This window comes from Aotus nancymaae, unplaced genomic scaffold, assembly GCF_030222135.1.
Source record: "Aotus nancymaae isolate 86718 unplaced genomic scaffold, 86718_ANA_hifiasm-v0.15.2.pri h1tg000028l, whole genome shotgun sequence".
Taxonomy (NCBI): Eukaryota; Metazoa; Chordata; class Mammalia; order Primates; family Aotidae; genus Aotus; species Aotus nancymaae.
Genome location: NW_026988441.1, coordinates 2,357,284 through 2,377,058, shown reverse-complemented (window position 1 = coordinate 2,377,058; position 19,775 = coordinate 2,357,284). Strand labels below are relative to the sequence as shown.

At 46.6% G+C, this 19,775-nt stretch overlaps 2 protein-coding genes across 2 annotated transcripts; both read left to right on the top strand.

Annotated features, from left to right (window-relative positions):
* Positions 1-12,192: 12,192 nt before the first annotated feature.
* LOC105734239 (RNA-binding protein 38-like) lies at positions 12,193-12,984 on the top strand. The gene has a single exon (XM_064380666.1). The coding sequence runs from the start codon at positions 12,193-12,195 to the stop codon at positions 12,982-12,984; it is 792 nt and encodes a 263-aa protein (XP_064236736.1).
* Positions 12,985-18,173: 5,189 nt separating this feature from the next.
* On the top strand, positions 18,174-19,205 carry LOC110568683 (RNA-binding protein 38-like). Its single transcript, XM_064380760.1, has 2 exons — positions 18,174-18,701; positions 19,029-19,205. Exons 1-2 carry the CDS (start codon positions 18,222-18,224, stop codon positions 19,203-19,205), a joined length of 657 nt encoding a protein of 218 aa, XP_064236830.1. The 5' UTR covers positions 18,174-18,221.
* Positions 19,206-19,775: the final 570 nt, after the last annotated feature.

Below are 19,775 nucleotides of genomic sequence, written 5' to 3'. Positions count from 1 at the left end.
GGAGTCTGAGGAAAAATTGAGAATAAGATTTTGTGGCCAGGCGCAGTGGCTCAAGCCTGTAATCCTAGCACTTTGGGAGGCCGAGACAGGCAGTCCATCCTCCGCCCAAAAAAAGATTTTGTGGGCCACATCATCCCCTCTAGAAGTACAGGGTCCAGTGGGACACGCATGTTTCACTGCCAGTCCCTCAAGGCAGAGACCGCAGCTTTCCTGGCTTCCTCCCTGGGAGACCCTCTGCCTCAAGGGATTTTGGAACAGGACCCATCTCCCTACACATTCCCACTGTCTCTTCGGAGATGCTCGCTGTAAGGTAGAAACTTTTAACCATTTCTGGGAATGGGAACTGGGACAAAGTTTTCCAGATGTAATCGTAACTCTGACACCTGCACTGTCATTGCCACTCAGGTGAATTGATGCTTTTAGTCCAGTGGGGAGGTGAGGTCACAGAACCATCAACGCTTATCACTCTCCTGCTACCTCCTTCCCCCCACACACGGTGTCTGATGTGTGTGTCACCTTGCAGTTGCCATCCTGATGGCAGGAAGGGGACAGGGGAGAGCTTTTGTACTCATTCTGAGAGGCAGAGTCTGTAAGGGAAGCAGACACCACAGGAATCATGGTAACTGTTCTTGTCTGGAAATGGCAGTCTTCTGCAATTGAAACCAAAGTAGTCTGGAAAGAAGAGATGCTTCCTGAGGCATGGACAGAGCTTGAGTCAGGGACTGGAGGAGCTAGACCCCACACGAACCCTGGTAGTTGTCTTTTTTTTGAGATGGAGTCTTGCTCTGTCACGTAGACTGGAGTACAGTGGGTGGCACAATCTCTGCTCACTGCAACCTCCGCCTTCCAGGTTCAAGCAATTCTCCTTGCCTCATCTCAGTTGGGACTACAGGCGCCCACCACCAGGCCCTACTAATTTTTGTACTTTTAGCAAAGACAGGGTTTTGCCACGTTGGCCAGGCTGGTCTCGAACTCCTGACTTTAAGTGATCTGCCCACCTCAGCCTCCCAAAATGCTGGAATGACAGGCGTGAGCCACCGTGCCTGGCCACTGTCATGTATTTTAATGTAACCCTCACTGATGATGGTTGCTGGACATGGGACCGAGCAGTAATGAAACCCAATTTTTATGATAGGAGGGAATCTAATTTTGAAATTAATTTTGAGTTACAGTATATACTAGATAATTCATAGAGAAAATTTCTTCAGGCCGGGCGCGGTGGCTCACGCCTGTAATCCTAGCATTTTGGGAGGCCGAGGTGGGCAGATCATCTGAGGTCAGGAGTTCAAGACCAGCCTGGCCATGATGATGAAACCCCATCTTAAAAAAAAAAAAAAAGAAAAGAAAATTTCTTCATACAGATTTTGTGTAAAATTCTGTGCACACGTTAGTGAATACAGTGGAACTAACTGAATCATCAAATTCTCTGTGTAAAATATTTGAATGAATAGTAGTTGAGGAAATTATTTCTCTCACTTGGGTGTGATGGGCTTAAATAAGTCAATAATTATATCTCTCTGAAACTGTAAAGAGTACATGAAAATATCCATAACCTGTTGTAACTGGTTGGCAATTCTCCCTCTTGAGTTTAGAGGAATTTTAAGGAAAAGTAACTTCACACTTGAAGGTCAAGCATGTCAGATAAAACATTGAGGACTTAAGATTGTTCAGGGCTTTGGGAAGCGTAGGCAGGTGGATCATTTGAGGTCAGGAGTTGGGGACCAGCCTGACCAACATGGTGAAACCCCATCTCTACTAAAAGTACAAAAAAATTAGTCGGGCAAGGTGGCAGGTACCTGTAATGCCAGCTACTTGGGAGGCTGAGGCAGGAGAATCGCTTGAACCTGAGAGGCAGAGGTTGCAGTGAGCCAAAATCGCACTATTGCACTCCAGGCTGGGCAACAGGGCAAGACTCCGCCTCAAAAAAAACCCAAAAAACAAAAACACAAAGAATTTTCAGGACTAATTATACCATGTAATTTTTTTGTATAAAAAATGCTATAATATCATTTGCGTCTGTCTTCCACTTTAAATGATTACATGCACATGACTCTATGGTTCAAATTTCCATTTTAAATAGTTTTGCTGTATTTTAAAATATTTTCCTGATTCCACATTATGTGAAGTTTTAGGTACCTTTATCTAAAATAATGAACAGAAAATAATAGGGTTTTTAATGGGAATTAATTTTATATCTGTCATATATATTTTATCACATAATTCTATTTTATATCCCATAGTTTAGGACACACCCCAATATTATACAATATATTTGGTTGGTATCATTGGCAAGGATATGAAATGAGTTCTATTGATAATTTAATGTTGATCCATACTCAATAAAGACAATTTGCTCAGGGTAAATTACTCAGTGTATCTGCATTTTATTTTTTATTTTATTTTATTTATTTATTTTTTTATAAGACGGGGTTTCACCATGTTGGTCAGGCTGGTCTTGAACTCCCAACCTCAGGTCATCTGCCTGCCTTGGCCTCCAAAGTGCTTGGATTACAGGTGTGAGCCACGACGCCCAGCCGTTATTTTTTTATAAGACAGAGTTTCACTTTTTCCCCCAGGCTGGAGTGAAGTGGCACCATCTTGGCTCACTGTAACCTTTACCCACCGGGTTCAAGCGATTCTCCTGCCTCAGGTTCCCAAGTAGCTGGGATTACAGGCATCCACCACCATGCCTGACTAATTTTGATATCTTTAGTAGAGACGGGGGCTTCACCATGTTGGCCAGGCTGGTCACAAACTCTTGACCTCAGGTGATCCACCCACCTTGGCCTCCCAAAGTGTTTCGATTGCAGGCATGAGCCACTGCGCCTGGCCTGTATCAGCATTTTATTAAGACATCTGAATTTTCATACATCAGTGATATTGTCTATATAATAAAACTTAGACAACAGTGGGAAATTATTGTGGTCAAGCTTATAGAGTAAAATACATTTAAAGTGTGCCAAGGTGTGTGTGTGTGTGTGTGTGTGTGTGTGTGTGTGTGTGTGTGTATTGGATTATTTAAAGAAAACCAGGGAAGTAGGATAATATTGTACAGTGATAACACAAATGTTGTCATTGCAACTACACTACATCAGTTAAAAGCCATACTCCACCAATATTTAAGTGAGTTATTCATCTCCCAGTGGCTAAATTCTCCCGGAATGTAGGAAAAGAATAGTGGTACTGTTTAAGTCATACTGTTGTGTTAGTCAGAGTATATAAAGCATTAATAACCGTATACTCACGTTGCAAGTGTTATAGCAAGAAGTGCAAAAAACTGTGGGAAATATATTAACAAGAGAAAATGTTTTAGAAAGAAATTCTTAGATAAGAGTAATGATCCGGCCCAGCCCAGTGGCTCAAGCCTGTAATCCCAGCACTTTGGGAGGCCGAGGTGGGCAAATCATGAGGTCAAGAGATCGAGACCATCCTGGCCAACATGGTGAAACCCCGTCTCTACTAAAAATACCAAAAAAAAATAATAGCTGGGCGTGATGGCACGCATCTGTAGTCCCAGCTACTCAGGAGGCTGAGGCAGAAGAATAACTTGAACTCGGCAGGCAGAGGTTGCAGTGAACTGAGATCACACCATTGCACTCCAGCCTGGTGATAAAGCGAGACTCTCCTGCTGAGCAGTCTAGAAAAAAGAAAAAAAAAAAAATCGAGACTCTGTCTCAAAAAAAAAAAAAAAAAAGTAATGATGCATGGATAATTTTGCATATAAAATTCTTAGTTAAAAAAAAAATCTACAACCTATATTTTCATGCAGAATCCTCTGTTTAAGAATGTAACTATTGTGCCCAGAGAGTAACAGAATGGCCTCCGGGGATTTGAAAATTGGAATCATCTTCCTTTTGCAGATTGTCATTGGAATCGTGGGGAATGTCTCCCTCTTGGATTATTATATCTGCCTTTACTACAGTGGATGCAGGTCAAGAACCATAGATGTGACTCAGGCTCCTGACTGTAGCCAACTCCTTGGTCATTCTCTCCAAAGGAATCCTGGAGACCATGGCAGCTTTTGGGTTGGAATACCTTCTCAGCGATTTCGGATGCAAACTTCTTTACTCTGTGCACAGGGTGGGTAAGGGGGCGTCCTTTGGCAGCACCTGCCTGCTGAGCCTCTTCCAGGCCATCACCGTCAGCTCCTGGAACTCCAGCTGGGCAGAGCTCAAAGCAAAAGCTCCTAGACACGTGGGCACCTCCAGGATTCTCTGCTGGGTCCTGAACTTGATGGTCAATCTCTTTTTTCTTGCGAAGGTGACTGGCAAATGGAAAAACACAAACATCACAAAGTAAGATATTTTGCATACTGTTCTTTTCCGCTTCATGAGAAAGTCTTACACAGATACCGCTGCAGTGATCTCCATGCCTGATGTGTGTGTCTGAGGCTCATGCTCTGGGCCAGCTGCTCCATGGTTTTTGTCCTGTGCAGTCACAAGCAGTGGCTCCAGCACATTCACAGGGGCAGTCTCTTCCTGAGAGCCTCCCCTGAGACCAGAGCAACCCGCAGTGTCCTTCTCCTGGTGGGCGCCTTTGTATTTCTCTACACTCTTTCCTGCATCTTGCAAGGGTGTTTTGGTTTTTTTTCATCATTCAAGCTGGTTGCTGCTGACTGTCTCTGCCTTAATCAATGCATGGTTCCCAATTGTCTGCCCCTTTGTGCTCATGAGCCATGAACAGTGTCTCCAGAACCTACTGTGTTTTCATGGTGCATGGATCCCACAGTCACCCAATCTCATCATCAAAAACATGCATGTTATTTCTTTCTTTCTTTTACTTTTTTGAGACAGAGTTTTATTCTTGTTACCCAGGCTGGAGTGCAATGGGTGCGATCTTGGCTCACTGCAACCTCTGCCTCCCAGGTTCAAGCAATTCTCCTGCCTCAGCCTCCCGAGCAGCTAGGACTACAGGCACACACCACCACACCTGGCTAATTTTGTATTTTTAGTAGAGACAGGGTTTCACTGTGTTGGTCAGGACGATCTCGATCTCTTGACCTCAAGTGATCCACCTTCCTTGGCCTCCCAAAGTGCTGGGATTACAGGTGTGAGTCACTGTGCCAGGCCTAAAACATTCGTTTCTGTTTATGACTGAGTTCAGTCCATGCAGTCAGCCTGTGCCATATTCCCTGATGATGCAGAGGATGCATACTTAGCTCTGCCCTGCTCCTCAAAGTCGCCTCTTCCTGACTTGGCTGAAATGAACCCCTGCCCCTCCCTTATCCTCCCCAGCACCTCAGATATTCTCAGCCAGAAACTCCTCTGGTTTTCAGTATCATAGCCCTGTAGGAGGGTATGACTATGTCCCTAGGAACTGTGTTCATGTCCCGGCGGAGTCTCCGCTGAAGCTGTCAGTAAAATGCTCCTGCATGGGCTTCATGTTGGAGTTGGATGAATAATGACAACACCTGCTAATAACCAGAGCACAGAGACATGAAACATGAGGCAAAGAAAGCTGCTGAATTCTAACTTGAAAACTTTGGGCCAGGAGGCTGAGGCAGGAAAATTACTTGAACCCAGGAGGCGGAGGTTGCAGTGAGCACTGCACTCCAACTTGGTTGACAGAGCAAGTCTCTGTCTCAAAAAAAAAAAAAAAAGAAAAGAAAAGAAGAAGAAGAAGAAAGAAGAAAGAAGGAAGAAGAAGAAGAAGAAAGAAGAAGAAGACATACTCATGTCCAACAAGCATATGAGAAAATGCTCAGCCGGGCGCGGTGGCTCATGCCTGTAATCCCAGCACTTTGGGAGGCTGAGGCGGGTGGATCACGAGGTCAAGAGATCGAGACCATCCTGGTCAACATGGTGAAACCCCATCTCTACTAATACAAAAAATTAGCTGGGCATGGTGGCACATGCCTGTAATCCCAGCTACTCAGGAGGCTGAGGCAGGAGAATTGCCTGAACTCAGGAGGCGGAGGTTGCGGTGAGCCGAGATTGCGCCATGGCACTCCAGCCTGGGTAACAAGAGCAAAACTCCGTATTAAAAAAAAAAAAAAAAAAAAAAAAAAAAGAGAAAATGCTCAACATCACTGGTCATTAGAGAAACGCACATCAAACCCACAATAAGATAGCATGTCACGCTAGTTCGGATGGCTATTAAAAAGTCAAAAAATAACAGCTGCTTGCATTGCTGTGAAGAAAAGGGGACACAATGCTGCTAGGAATGTAGGTGAGTTCAGCTGTTGTGGAAAACAGTTTGGCAATTTCTCAAAGAAGTTTAAACAGAATTATCATTTCAACCAGCAATCCCATTATTGAGTATATACCGAAAGGAATAGAAATCATTCTACCAAAACGATATGTGCATGCTAGTGGCTCACGCCTGTAATCCCAGAACTTTGGGAGGCTGAGGTGGGAGGATCACAAGGTCAGAAGTTTGAGACCAGCCTGGCCAATGTGGTGAAACCCATCTCCACTGAAAATACAAAACTTAGCCAGGCGTGATGGCATGCACCTGTAGTCCCAGCTACTCAGTAGGCTGAGGCAGGAGAATCGCTTGAACCCAAAAGGCAGAGGTTGTAGTGAGCCAAGATTGTGCCACTGCACTACAGCCTGAAAGACAGAGCGAGACCCCATCTCAAAAAACAACAGCCGGGCGCGGTGGCTCACGCCTATAATCCCAGCACTTTGGGAGACCGAGGCGGGTGGATCACGAGGTCAAGAGATCGAGACCATCCTGGTCAACAAGGTGAAACCCCGTCTCTACTAAAAATACAAAAATTAGCTGGGCATGGTGGTTCGTGCCTGTAATCCCAGCTACTCAGGAGGCTGAGGCAGGAGAATTGCTTGAACCCAGGAGGCGGAGGTTGCGGTGAGCCGAGATTGCGCCATTGCACTCCAGCCTGGGTAACAACAGCGTAACTCCGCCTCAAAAAAAAAAAAAAAAAAAAAAATAACAAAAAAAGAACTTACTCATGTAACCAAATACTACCTGCACCCCAATAACTTATGGAAAAATAATAAAAAATTAAATAAAAAAGTTTCATCTCTAATTTTGTCAGACTTGTATAACACTGATTTTTTTATGCAAGAAAAAAATGAAATATAGAAAAAACTCAATCTCCAACTTCCATCAAGCATACGTCACAATAATAAAAATAAAACATCAGCACTTTTCATGTAGTGATAGTAAATTACACAAAAGTTCTGAATAATGTATTCCAGTTGAATTATATTGAAATATATTAAAATATAAAGAGATAGACCAGGTTTAGAACCTAGTTACCCTGAAAAAGAGAAAAATTTTTTTAAAAAAAGATAAAGAGAAAAATAATGTGATCATAACAATGTGTACGGGAGAAAAATTAATCACCATCGTCATGTCAAATAGGGACAAATGCTTTTTGTGTAAGAAACTTCCGACAAACATATATGATATAATCCTTTGCCACAGGAGAGAATCAGGTATGATGAGGAGAACAAAATGTGAATTTCTACCCTGTCTTCAGGTGCCTTCCCAGAGAAGCCCCCACATTTTCCCAGCAAAAAGCCCATATAAAGCAGTTCCCATTTCCCTCCACAAACTGACTTCCAGTGAAAACCACCTTAGATTTTCCTGCACATCACATTGTTTTCTGGCCTTCTACAAGATGACAGGGGCCTAGAGAAGGTGGTACTAGGTGGAGTTACCTGGTGCACGCTTGTTGGGATGTGACATTTGATGCCTATTTGCAAGATCTGTTATCAGTGGTCTTTGCAGAGAATGTGCAGTCACCGTGATGCAATAATCCTGTATCTGAGCACCACACAGGTAACCAGATGTGCTCAATCAGTGTGATCCACATGCTATGATGTGTGCTGTAGCAGGGCACAGACAGACACAATCAGCTCTGTCAATGTGCAAACAGGGAGTGTTGCAATGATATTCACAACTGCCATGGAATCTGATGTGGCATTTAAAAAACTATAGATCCATATCAAGGGGTGTAAAAACATCACTGATGGATGAAAGCTACTGAATTAGCCAGAAATCTAACCCTGCAAATATATATTTAAATATTGAATAATGAACAGGATATCTGGATGGTGTGTATATAATATATATTTTATATATGATTTCAGATGCGATTTTAGGTATTCTATGAGATTGTATATGCAGAAGGATACACCTCGAACTGATGAAAATTATAATGTCTGGATATAAATGGCTGCTTTTTATTTTAGTGTTTAAATATTTTATCTTTACATTTGTTCAGGTGTGTATTAATTTTCTATTTACAATTGACCACAGTTTAGCCAGCAGTTTACAACAGCGCTGATTTATTTTCTATCCAGTTCATAGATGAGAAATGTGTCAGGTTTTTCTGGGTACTCTGGTCTCCCGAGGCCAAAATCAAGGTCACAGCCATGGGCTCTATTGTTGAGGCTCTGGAGGCAGAATTTACTTCTAAGCTCATTCAGATTGTCAGAATTCACCATCGTGCTCCTGAGTTCCGACTACCTCTGCTACTGCAGCTCTCTGACATATATTTCTGCTTCAAGGACACACAGGACCCACGCAGATAATCCAAGATAACTTTCTTTTTGTTTTTTGGTTTTTGTTTTTTTTTCTTTTGAGACTGAGTCTCGCTCTGTCGACCAGGCGGGGGCTGCAGTGAGCCGTGATCGCGGCACTGCACTTCAGCCTGTCCACAGAGCGAGACTCAGTCTCAAAAAAAAAAAAAAAAGTCAAATGACTAGTAACTCTCATTGATCAATAAATTACCAGCCAAATTCCTTTTGGCAGGTAATATAACAGAAACACAGGAGTAGCACCAGGAGTTGGAGACCTGCCTAAAACATTACAGAACCAGTAAACTTTTTTTTTTTTTTTCTGAGAGGGAGTTTCGCTCTGTAGCCCAGGCTGGAGTGCAGTGGCACAATCTCAGCTCACTGCAATCTCCGCCTCCCAGGTTTAAGCAATTCTCTGCCTCAGGCTGCCGAGTAGCTGGGATTACAGGCGGCTGCCACCAGGCATGGGTAATTTTTAAAAATTTTATTTTTAGTAGAAACGGGGTTTTGTCATCTTGGCCAGACTGGTTTTGAATCAGAGTGCTGGGATTACAGGCGTGAGCCACTGCACTTAGCAGGGCAAGTAAACTTTTTGCACTGAGAAAATAATTTGTCAATCTAGCTAGAAACTTCTTAACGTTTGGGATATTTCTGTTAAGAGACATTGGTGTACTATATTTTGCTAAACTATATTGGTAATATATATTTTACATATTTATAAAACTATAAATTAATATAATTATATAGTAATAGGTATTTAAATATTGGTAAGTATTAAATGTAATATAAATGTATACATATATTAAATATGTTTAAATATTTAAATATTTCTATGAAATTCCTGTATTATTTGGCATTCAGTTGTGCTTACCAGTCCATTGATTTCTTTCTTTCTTTTTTTTTTTTCTGAGACCAAGTCTTTCTCTATATCCCAGGCTGGAGTGCAATGGCGAGATCTCCGCTCACTGCTACCTCCATCTCCTGAGTTCGACTGAATCTACTGCCTCAGCCTCCCAAGTAGCTGGGACTGCAGGCGCCGGCCACCACGCCTGGCTAATTTTTGTATTTTTAGTAGAGAAGGGGTTTCACCATGATGCCCAGGCTGGTGTTGAACTCCTGACCTCAGGTGGTCTGCCCACCTCTACCTCCCAAAATGCTGGGATTACAGATGTGAGACACCGTGCCCTGCCAAAAAGTGGTAAGCTTTTTTAGCACCAAATATTTCTCTAGAATAGATCCTTATTTTGTAGAAAAATGTTATTAATAGTAACTCAATAAGAAAGAGAACGCCTAATGAATACATTTATCCTCTAATTAATACGTTTTCCATGCAAATTATGGGGCAGGTAAGCAATATATCCCTCAAGTTGAATAAAATATGATTTGTTTGAAGGGCAGGTTTTTTTTTTTTCTTAGATTGTAGACAGGTTACCTTTGAATTTTTTTTTTTCTTAGATTGTAGAAAGGGCAGGTTTTAGGAAAACTTCAGGTAACATGTTTCTCCCATGTTCTACAATCTCATATCTACGACTGCATTTTAAAGAAAAGTAAGTTTCTCATTGTATGTTCTCACTGATTTGGGGGAGCTAAGCTATGAGGATGAGAAGGCATAAGAATGATACAGTGGACTTAGGGACCTTCCAGGGAAGAGTGGGAGGGGGGTGAGGGATAAAAGACTACAAATATGGTGCAGTGTATACTGCTCGGGTGATGGGTGCACCAGAATCTCACAGATCACCACTGAAAAACTTACTCATGGAACCAAATACGACCTGCACCCCAATAACTTATGAAAAAATAAAAAAGAATAAATAAGATTCATCTCTGATTTTGTCGGACTTGTATAACATGAATTTTTTTAATTGCAAGAAAAAGGAAAATATAGAAAAAACGTAATCTCCAACTTCCATCAAGCATCCTTGGCAGTACTAAAAATAAAACGTCGGCACTTTTCATGTAGTGATGGCAAATCACACAAAATTTCTGAATAAAATTTAACCCAGCAATGATCAGTATTACATATTCAAATATATTCAAATGTAGAGAAAAATAATATGATCATAAGAATGTGTATGGTAGAAAAATTAATCACCATCGTCATGTCAAATAGGGACAAATGCTTTTTGTCTAAGAAACTTCCAGCAAACATATATGATATAATCCTTTGCCACAGGAGAGAATCAGGTATAAGTTCCTACATGGAGAACAAAATGTGAATTTCTACCCTGTCTTCAGGTGCCTTCCCAGAAATGCCTCCAAATCTTCATACAGCACTGGGGATATGGGATGGACTGACCCCCTCGAAAAGCCCGCATAAAGCAGTTCCCATTTCCCTCCACAAACTGTGGCTCCCAGTGAAAACCACCTTAGATTTTCCTGCAAATCACGTTGTTTTCTGGCCTTCTACAAGATGCCAGGGGCGTAGAGAAGGTGGTACTAGGTGGAGTTCCCTGCGTGTGCACTTGCTGGATGTAACATTTTAAGGCTATTTGCAAGATCTGTTATCAGGGGTCTTTGCAGAGAATGTGCAGTCACCATGGTGCAATAATCCTGTATCTGAGCACCACACAGGTAACCAGATGTGCTCAATCAGTGTGATCCACATGCTATGATGTGTGCTGTAGCAGGGCACAGATAGACACAATCAGCTCTGTCAATGTGCAAACAGGGAGTGTGGCAATGACATGGTTTATTCACGATCGCCGTGGAATCTGATGTGGCAGTTTTAAAACATGCATAGATCTATTTCAAGTGGTGTAAAAACATCACTGATGGGTGAAAGCTATTGAATTAGCCAGAAATCTAACTCTGTAAAGATATATTTAAATATTGAATAATGAACAGGATATCTGAATGGTGTGTATATACATACATATTTTGTATGTGATTTCAGATGCAATTTTAGATATTTATGAAATTGTATATGAAGAATACACCTCAAACTGATGAAAATTATGATGTCTGGATATAAATGGCTGTTTTTTATGTCAGTGTTTAAATATTTTATGGTTCGTTTGTTCACGTCTGTATTAATTTTCTGTTTACGAATGACCACAGTTTAGCTAGCAATTTACTACAGCGCTGATTTATTTTCTCACAGTTCATAGATGAGAAATGTGTCAGGTTTTTCTGGGTACTCTGTTTGGTCTCCCCAGGCCCAAATCAAGGTCAGAGCCATGGGCTATATTCTTGAGGCTCTGGGGGCGGAATTTACTTCTAATCTCGTTCAGACTGTTGTCAGAATTCATTTCTTTCTCATGGTCCCCATATATTCAAAGCTACAACAAGTGAAACCACTCTCGTGCTCCTGAGTTCTAACTTCCTCTGTTATTGCATCTCTCTGACGTTTATTTCCGCCTCAAGGACACATAGGACTCACTCAGATAATGACGGATAACTTTCTTTTCTTTTTTTTTTTTTTCTTTTTGAGACTGAGTCTCGCTCTGTGGACCATGCGGGGGCTGCAGTGAGCCGGGATCGCGACACTGCACTCCAGCCTGGTCGACAGAGCGAGACTCAGTCTCAAAAAAAAAAAAAGCAAAAAGGAGCGCGGCGCAGCTCTGCGCTCACTGTCGGAACGCCGCGCAAGTGCTGGTGCCTGGCCGCTGGACCCACCCGCGCCTCTCGCCGCCCCGCGCGCTCCCAGCCGCCCACCGTGAGCGCAGCCCCGCGCGGTCCGGGACAATAGGCAGCGGAGCCCCCAATGCTGCGGCAGCTCGCTCCGCCCGCCCCGAGCGCTGGCACCCCGCGGTCCCCGGCCGCCCCCGGCGCCATGCACCGCTGGCAGAAGAACACCAAGTTCACCAAGATCTTCGTGGGCAGCCTGCGGTACCGCACCACCGACGCCTCGCTCAGGAAGTACTTCGGGGACTTCGGCGACATCGAGGAGGCCGTGGTCATCACCGACCCCGAGACGGGCAGGTCCCGCCGCTACGGCTTCGTGACCATGGCCAACCCGGCGGCAGCCCAGAGGGCCTGTGAAGACCCCCACCCCGTCATCGACGGCCGCAAGACCAACGTGAACCTGGCTTACCTGGGCGCCAAGCGGCGGAGCCTCCCGACGGGCTTTGCAACTAGGGTGCGGAAGCTGCGCCCCGCTTCGATCCAGCGGACTTACCCGCCGACCCCGGACGACATCCATCCGCCAGCGACCGTGCAGCCCAGCGCGGTGTTCCTGGCCGCCCCGGTCCCATCGCTGTCCCCGCCCTACATGGAGTACACGCGGGCCAGCCTGGCCTACGCCCAGTACCCACCGGCCACCTACGACGAGCACCCACCGGGCACCTACGCCCAGTACCCACCGGGCACCTACGCCCAGCACCCACTGGCCACCTATGCCCAGCACCCATACGCAGCCCCACCTGCTACAGCTGCCGGCTTTGCGGGCTACAGCTACCCGGCCGCCGTGCCCCAGGTACGCTCAGCCGCAGGCCCCGCAGGCACCACCTTCATGCAGCACCCCGCGCCGCAGCTGCAGCTCGACAGGATGCAGTGAGGGGCGTTCCTGCCCCGAGGACTGTGGCATTGCCACCTTCACAGCAGACAGAGCTGCGGGGCACGAGGGGCCGGCGGGAGCCTGGCTGAGCTTCAGTGAGGCGCTGCCAGCTCCCGGGCCTCCGAAGACCTCTCCGGAACTCCGCCTGCGCCCTGGGACCGCGGAGAGACGGCTTCTCTTTGAATCTAGGTCCATGGTGTCTTGAGGGAGGACTTGAAGAATGACCGACAGCTCTTTAAAGGTGCAAATGCAACCCCGTTCCTCGCACATCACCGCAGCCTCTCCTTGCACCTCTCCTGCTTCTCCACACTCCAGGTACCCTCAGGCTTGTATCCCCACCGCGGTATCCGGGCGGGATGTCACAGACCCTCTGCAGCCCCTGGCCGCCCTGGACCCTGCAGAGACGCCTGCCTCCAGGGAACCCCGAGAGCAAGATGTTGAATGGACTGTGGATTGTAACTCGATTCTCACAAGCTGTGAGCGCAGTCCCAAGTTGGGGACACAGCTGGAGACCCATTTTCTCCATCAGGGCGCGTGGGCCACTTCTCCAGGCCCGAGGATCTCCCAAGTGCTCAGGTGCACTGGGCGCGGAGCCTCCAGGGGCAGCCGGTAACAGGGCCAGCCGGCCAAGGGCCCCTTTCAGTCAAAGCACTCAAGTTGCAACTTTTTTCTTGTAACTGTTTTGCTACTAAGAGAATGTCAGAAGCTCAGTCTATTTTTGCAGCGGATCCTGCCGCCACCAAGAATCCAAACCCTGACTTTGACTTGGAGAGACTTGCTCTGGTTGGTTCCGCCCACGGCGACGACGACAGTGTTTCTGTGTGACAGTGTCTGCCGGCTCACGGGCCAGGAGCCTCTCCGTGGGATGGGCACCGCAGACGGGAGGCCCCGGAGGTACTCCCGGGCCACTGTCTGATGCCGCCTGCTGAGGGGCACAGTGAGTTGTCTCAGGACCCGACACTGATGCTCCTCTCCCTTCCCTCCCCGCCACCCAACTCCCCAGCCACTGTAGAAGGGGAGAAGGGAGTGACCCACAGCGTTCAGGGCACTCGGGGTCTAGACTGGGGTGGTGTCACCCTTGGCGCAGGGGCTCCGCTCTGCCCCCCGGGGCGGTTGTGAGCAGGAGGGGGCGCGTCTTCCCTCTCCCCGCGCACCACCTGCTGTATGCCAGCCCTAGATGGTTCCTGCCTGTCTTGGGGGTTGGTGGAGGGAGGAGGCCATTCTGCCAGCCATGGAAGGGCTGCTATGGGGCATCCAGGGCTGTAGGGGTCCGGAGGAGGGGGCTCGAGGTATGCTGGCCGAGGGCGGGGGGCGGGGAGGGGTCTCCATCCCGACCTACCTCAAGGAGCTGAGCGTGCAGGCGCTCCAGGTCCCAGAGAATAAAGATAGCTAATCTCATAATAATATTTTTATTAGAATGTTCTGATGATAAAAAGGAAACTTGTTTTCTTTAAAGAAAAAAAGTCAAATGACTAGTAAGCTTCATTAATCAGTAAATTACCAGCCAAATTCCTTTTGACAGGTCAGATAACATAAACATAGGAGTAGCACCAGGAGTTGGAGACCTGCCTACCGAATTACAGAACCAGTAAACTGTTTTGTGGTGGTGGTGTTGTTTCTGAGACGGAGTCTTGCTCTGTCTCCCAGGCTAGAGTGCAGTGGCATGATCTCAGCTAACTGCAACCTCCGCCTCCAGGGTTCAAGCAATTCTCTGCCTCAAATAATTGGGATTACAGGCACCCACCACTATGCCTGGCTAAATTTTTTTTTAAATTTTATTTTTAGTAGAAACAGGGTCTCAGCATCTTGGCCAGGCTGGTTTTGAACTCCTGACCTCAGATTATCCACCCTTCCTGGCCTTCCAAAGTGCCAGGATTACAGGCATGAGCCACCGCACCTGCCAGGGCCAATAAACATTTTTGCACGGAGAAAATAATTCGTCAATCTAGCTAGAAAATTACTACCATATGGAATTTTCTGTTAAGAGAAGTTGGTATACTATATACTGCTAAACTATGTTGGTGATAACTATATTTTACATATTTCTATAACTAGACATCCATATAATTATATAGCAATATATATTTAAATATTGGAAAACTATATGTTTCTATATTACTTAGTATTCAGTTGTGCTCACGAGTCTGTTGATTTCTTTCTTTCCGCTTTTTTTTTTTTTTTCCTGACACCAAGTCTTGCTTATAACCCAGGCTGGAGTGCAATGGCGTGATCTTGGTTCAGTGCAACCACCACTTCCCTGGTTCAAGCAATTCTCCTGCCTCAACCTCCCGAGTAGCTGGGATTATGGGTGCCTGCCAATACGCCTGGCTAATTTTTGTATATTTAGTAGAGACGGGGTTTCACCATGTTGGCCAGACTGGTCTCCAACTCCTGACCTCAGGTGACCTGTCCACCTCAGGCTCCTAAACTGCTGGGATTACAGGCATGAGCCACCATGCCTGGCCAAAGAGTGGTAAACTTCATTAGCACCAAATATTTCTGTAGAATAGCTGGTTATTTTGTAGAAAAATGTTATTAATAGTAACTCAATGAGAAAGAGAAAACCTAATTAGTACATTTATCCCCTCAATTGATTAATACATAATAATGCAAATTATGATGGAGGTAAGCAATATATCCCTCAAGTTGAATAAAATCTGATTTGTTTGAAGGGCAGGTTTTATGAAAACTTCAGGTAACATGTTTCTCCCATGTTCTACAATCTCTTTCATATGTACGACTGCATTTTAAAGAATAAGTTTCTCATCATATGTTCTCACTGATATGTGGGAGCTAAGCTAGGAGGATGCAAATGCACAAGAATGATACTGTGGACTTTGGGGGCTTATGCGGAAGAGTGTGAAGGGGGTGAGGGATAAGAGACTACAAATATGGTGCAGTGTATACTGCTCGGGTGATGGGTGCACCAGAATCTCACAGATCACCACTGAAGACCTTATGTAACCAAATACCACCTGTACACCAATAGCTCATGGGAAAATAAAATATAAATAAAGAATAAGTTTCATCTCTAATTTTGTCAGACTCTTATAACAGTGACTTTTTTAAATGCAAGAAAAAAATGACATTAAGAAAAAACTTAATCTCCAACTTCCATCAAGCATCCTCGGAAATAACAAAAATAAAACATCAGCACTTTTCATCTAGTGATAGCAAATTACACAAAATTTCTGAATAAAATTTATTCCAGCAATGTTCAGTATTACATATTATATTGGAATATATTAAAATACAAAGAGAAAATGAATGTGATCATAAGAATGTGTATGGGAGAAAAATTAATCACCATCGTCATGTCAAATAGGGACAAATGCTTTTTGTCTAAGAAACTTCCAGCAAACATCATATGATATAATCCTTTGCCACAGGAGAGAATCAGGAATGATGAGTTCCTACATGGAGAACAAAATGTGAATTTCTACTCTGTCTTCATGTGACTTCACAGAGATGCCCCCAGGTTTTCCTACAGTGGTGGGAATATGGGATGGACTGACCCCAGCAAAAAGCCTGTATAAAGCAGTTCCCATTTCCCTACACAAACTGTGGCTCCCAGTGAAAACCACATATGATTTTTCTGCAAATCACATTGTTTTCTGGCCTTCTACAAGATGACAGAGACCTACAGAAGGCGGTACTAGGTGGAGTTACCTGGGTGTGCACTTGTTGGGATGTGACATTTGATGCCTATTTGCAAGACCTGTTATCAGTGGTCTTTGCAGAGAATGTGCAGTCACCATGATGCAATAATCCTGTATCTGAGCACCACACAGGTAACCAGATGTGCTCAATCAGTGTGATCCACATGCTATGATGTGTGCTCTAGCAGGGCACAGACACACATTCAGCTCTGCCTGTGTGCAGTGAGTGTGGCAATGACACGGTTATTCACAATCACCATGGAATCTGATGTGGCATTTAAAAAAATGCATAGATCTATTTCAACTGGTATAAAAACGTCACTGATTGGTGAAAGCTATTGAGTTAGACAGAAATCTAACCCTGCAAATATATATTTAAATTTTGACTAATGAACAGGATATCGGAATGGTGTGTATATACATATGTATTTTGTATGTAATTTCAGATGCAATTTTAGATATTTATGAAATTGTATATGCAGGAAAATACACCTCAAATTGATGAAAATTATGTCTGGGCCGGGCGCGGTGGCTCACGCCTGTAATCCCAGCACTTTGGGAGGCCGAGGCAGGTGGATCACGAGGTCAAGAGATCGAGACCATCCTGGTCAACATGGTGATACCCCGTCTCTACTAAAAATACAAAAAAATTAGCTGGGCATGGTGGCGCGTGTCTGTAATCCCAGCTACTCGGGAGGCTGAGGCAGGAGAATTGTCTGAACCCAGGAGGCGGAGGTTGCAGTGAGCCGAGATCGCGCCATTGCACTCCAGCCTGGGTAACAAGAGCGAAACTCCGTCTCCAAAAAAAAAAAAAAAAAAAAAAAGAAAAAGAAAAAGAAAATTATGTCTGGATCTAAATGGCTGCTTTTTATTTTGTGTTTATTTTATCTTTCCATTTGTTCAAGTGTGTATTAATTTTCTCTTCATGAATGACCACAGTTTAGACAACAGTTTACTACAGCACTCATTTATTTTCTCACAGTTCAGAGATGAGAAATGTGTCAGGTTTTTCTGTTTGGTCTCACAAGGCAAAATCAAGGTCAGAGCCCTGGGCTCTATTGTTGAGGCTCTGGGGTGGAATTTACTTCTAAGCTCGTTCAGATTGTTGTCAGAATTCATTTCTTTATCATGGCCCCCATATATTCAAAGCTACAGCACGTGAAATCACCCTCTTGCTCCTGAGTTCTAACTTCCTCTGTTTTTGCATCTCTCTGACGTATACTTCTGCTTCAAAGACACATAGGACCCACCCAGATAATCCAGGATAACATTTTCCTTCCCCCCACCCCTTTTTTTTTTTTGAGACTGAGTCTCGCTCTGTCGACCATGTGGGGGCTGCAGTGAGCCGAGATCGCGACACTGCACTTCAGCCTGGTCGACAGAGCGAGACTCACTCTTAAAAAAAAAAAAAAAAAGTCAAAAGGAGCGCGGCGCAGCTCCGAGCGCACTGCAGGAGCCGCGCGCGAGCGGTGGTGCCCGACTATTGGACCCGCGCCTCTCGCCGCCCCCAGTGCTGCTGCAGCCGCGCCGCGCGCCCCGAGCGCGGGCATCCCGCCACCCCCGGCCGCCCCCGGCGCCATGCACCGCTCGCACAACACCAAGTTCACCAGGATCTTCGTGGGCAGCCTGCGGTACCGCACCACCGACGCCTCGCTCAGGAAGTACTTCGAGGACTTCGGCGACATCAAGGAGGCCGTGGTCATCTTCGACCCCCAGACGGGCAGGTCCCGCGGCTACGGCTTCGTGACCATGGCCAACCCGGCGGCAGCCCAGAGGGCTTGTGAAGACCCCCACCCCGTCATCGACGGCCGCAAGACCAACGTGAACCTGGCTTACCTGGGCGCCAAGCCGCCGAGCCTCCAAACGGGCTTTGCCATTGGGGTGCCGCAGCTGCACCCCGCCTCGATCCAGCGGACTTACGGGCTGACCCCGCAGGACATCCACCTGCCAGTCACCGTGCAGCCCAGCGCGGTGATCCTGGCCGCCCCGGTCCCATCGCTGTCCCCGCCCTACATGGAGTACACGCCGGCTAGCCGGGCCTACGCCCAGTACCCACCGGCCATCTACACCCAGTACCCACTGTCCACCTACGACCAGCACCCACTGGCCACCTACACCCAGCACCCACAGGCCACCTACGCCCAGCACCCACTGGCCACCTATACCCAGCACCCACTGGTCACCTATGACCAGCACCCACTGGCCACGTGCACCCAGAACGCACCGGCCACCTACACCCAGCACCCACCGGCCACCTACGCCCAGCACCCACCAGCAACCTACGCCCAGCATCCACCGACCACCTACGCCCAGCACCCACCGGCCACCTACACCCAGCACCCACCAGCAACCTACGCCCAGCACCCACCGGCCACCTACGCCCAGTACCCACTGGCCACCTACGCCCAGCACCCATACGCCGCCCAACCTGCTGCGGCTGCCAGCTTTGCGGGCTACAGCTACCCGGCCGCCGTGCCCCAGGTCCTCTCAGCCGCAACCCCCGGAGGCACCATCTTCGTGCAGTACTTGGTGCCGCAGCTGCAGCTCGACAGGATGCATTGAGGGGCGTTCCTGCCCCGAGGACTGTGGCATTGCCACCTTCACAGCAGACAGAGCTGCGGGGCACGAGGGGCCGGCGGGAGCCTGGCTGAGCTTCAGTGAGGCGCTGCCAGCTCCCGGGCCTCCGAAGACCTCTCCGGAACTCCGCCTGCGCCCTGGGACCGCGGAGAGACGGCTTCTCTTTGAATCTAGGTCCATGGTGTCTTGAGGGAGGACTTGAAGAATGACCGACAGCTCTTTAAAGGTGCAAATGCAACCCCGTTCCTCGCACATCACCGCAGCCTCTCCTGCTTCTCCACACTCCAGGTACCCTCAGGCTTGTATCCCCACCGCGGTATCCGGGCGGGATGTCACAGACCCTCTGCAGCCCCTGGCCGCCCTGGACCCTGCAGAGACGCCTGCCTCCAGGGAACCCCGAGAGCAAGATGTTGAATGGACTGTGGATTGTAACTCGATTCTCACAAGCTGTGAGCGCAGTCCCAAGTTGGGGACACAGCTGGAGACCCATTTTCTCCATCAGGGCGCGTGGGCCACTTCTCCAGGCCCGAGGATCTCCCAGGTGCTCAGGTGCAC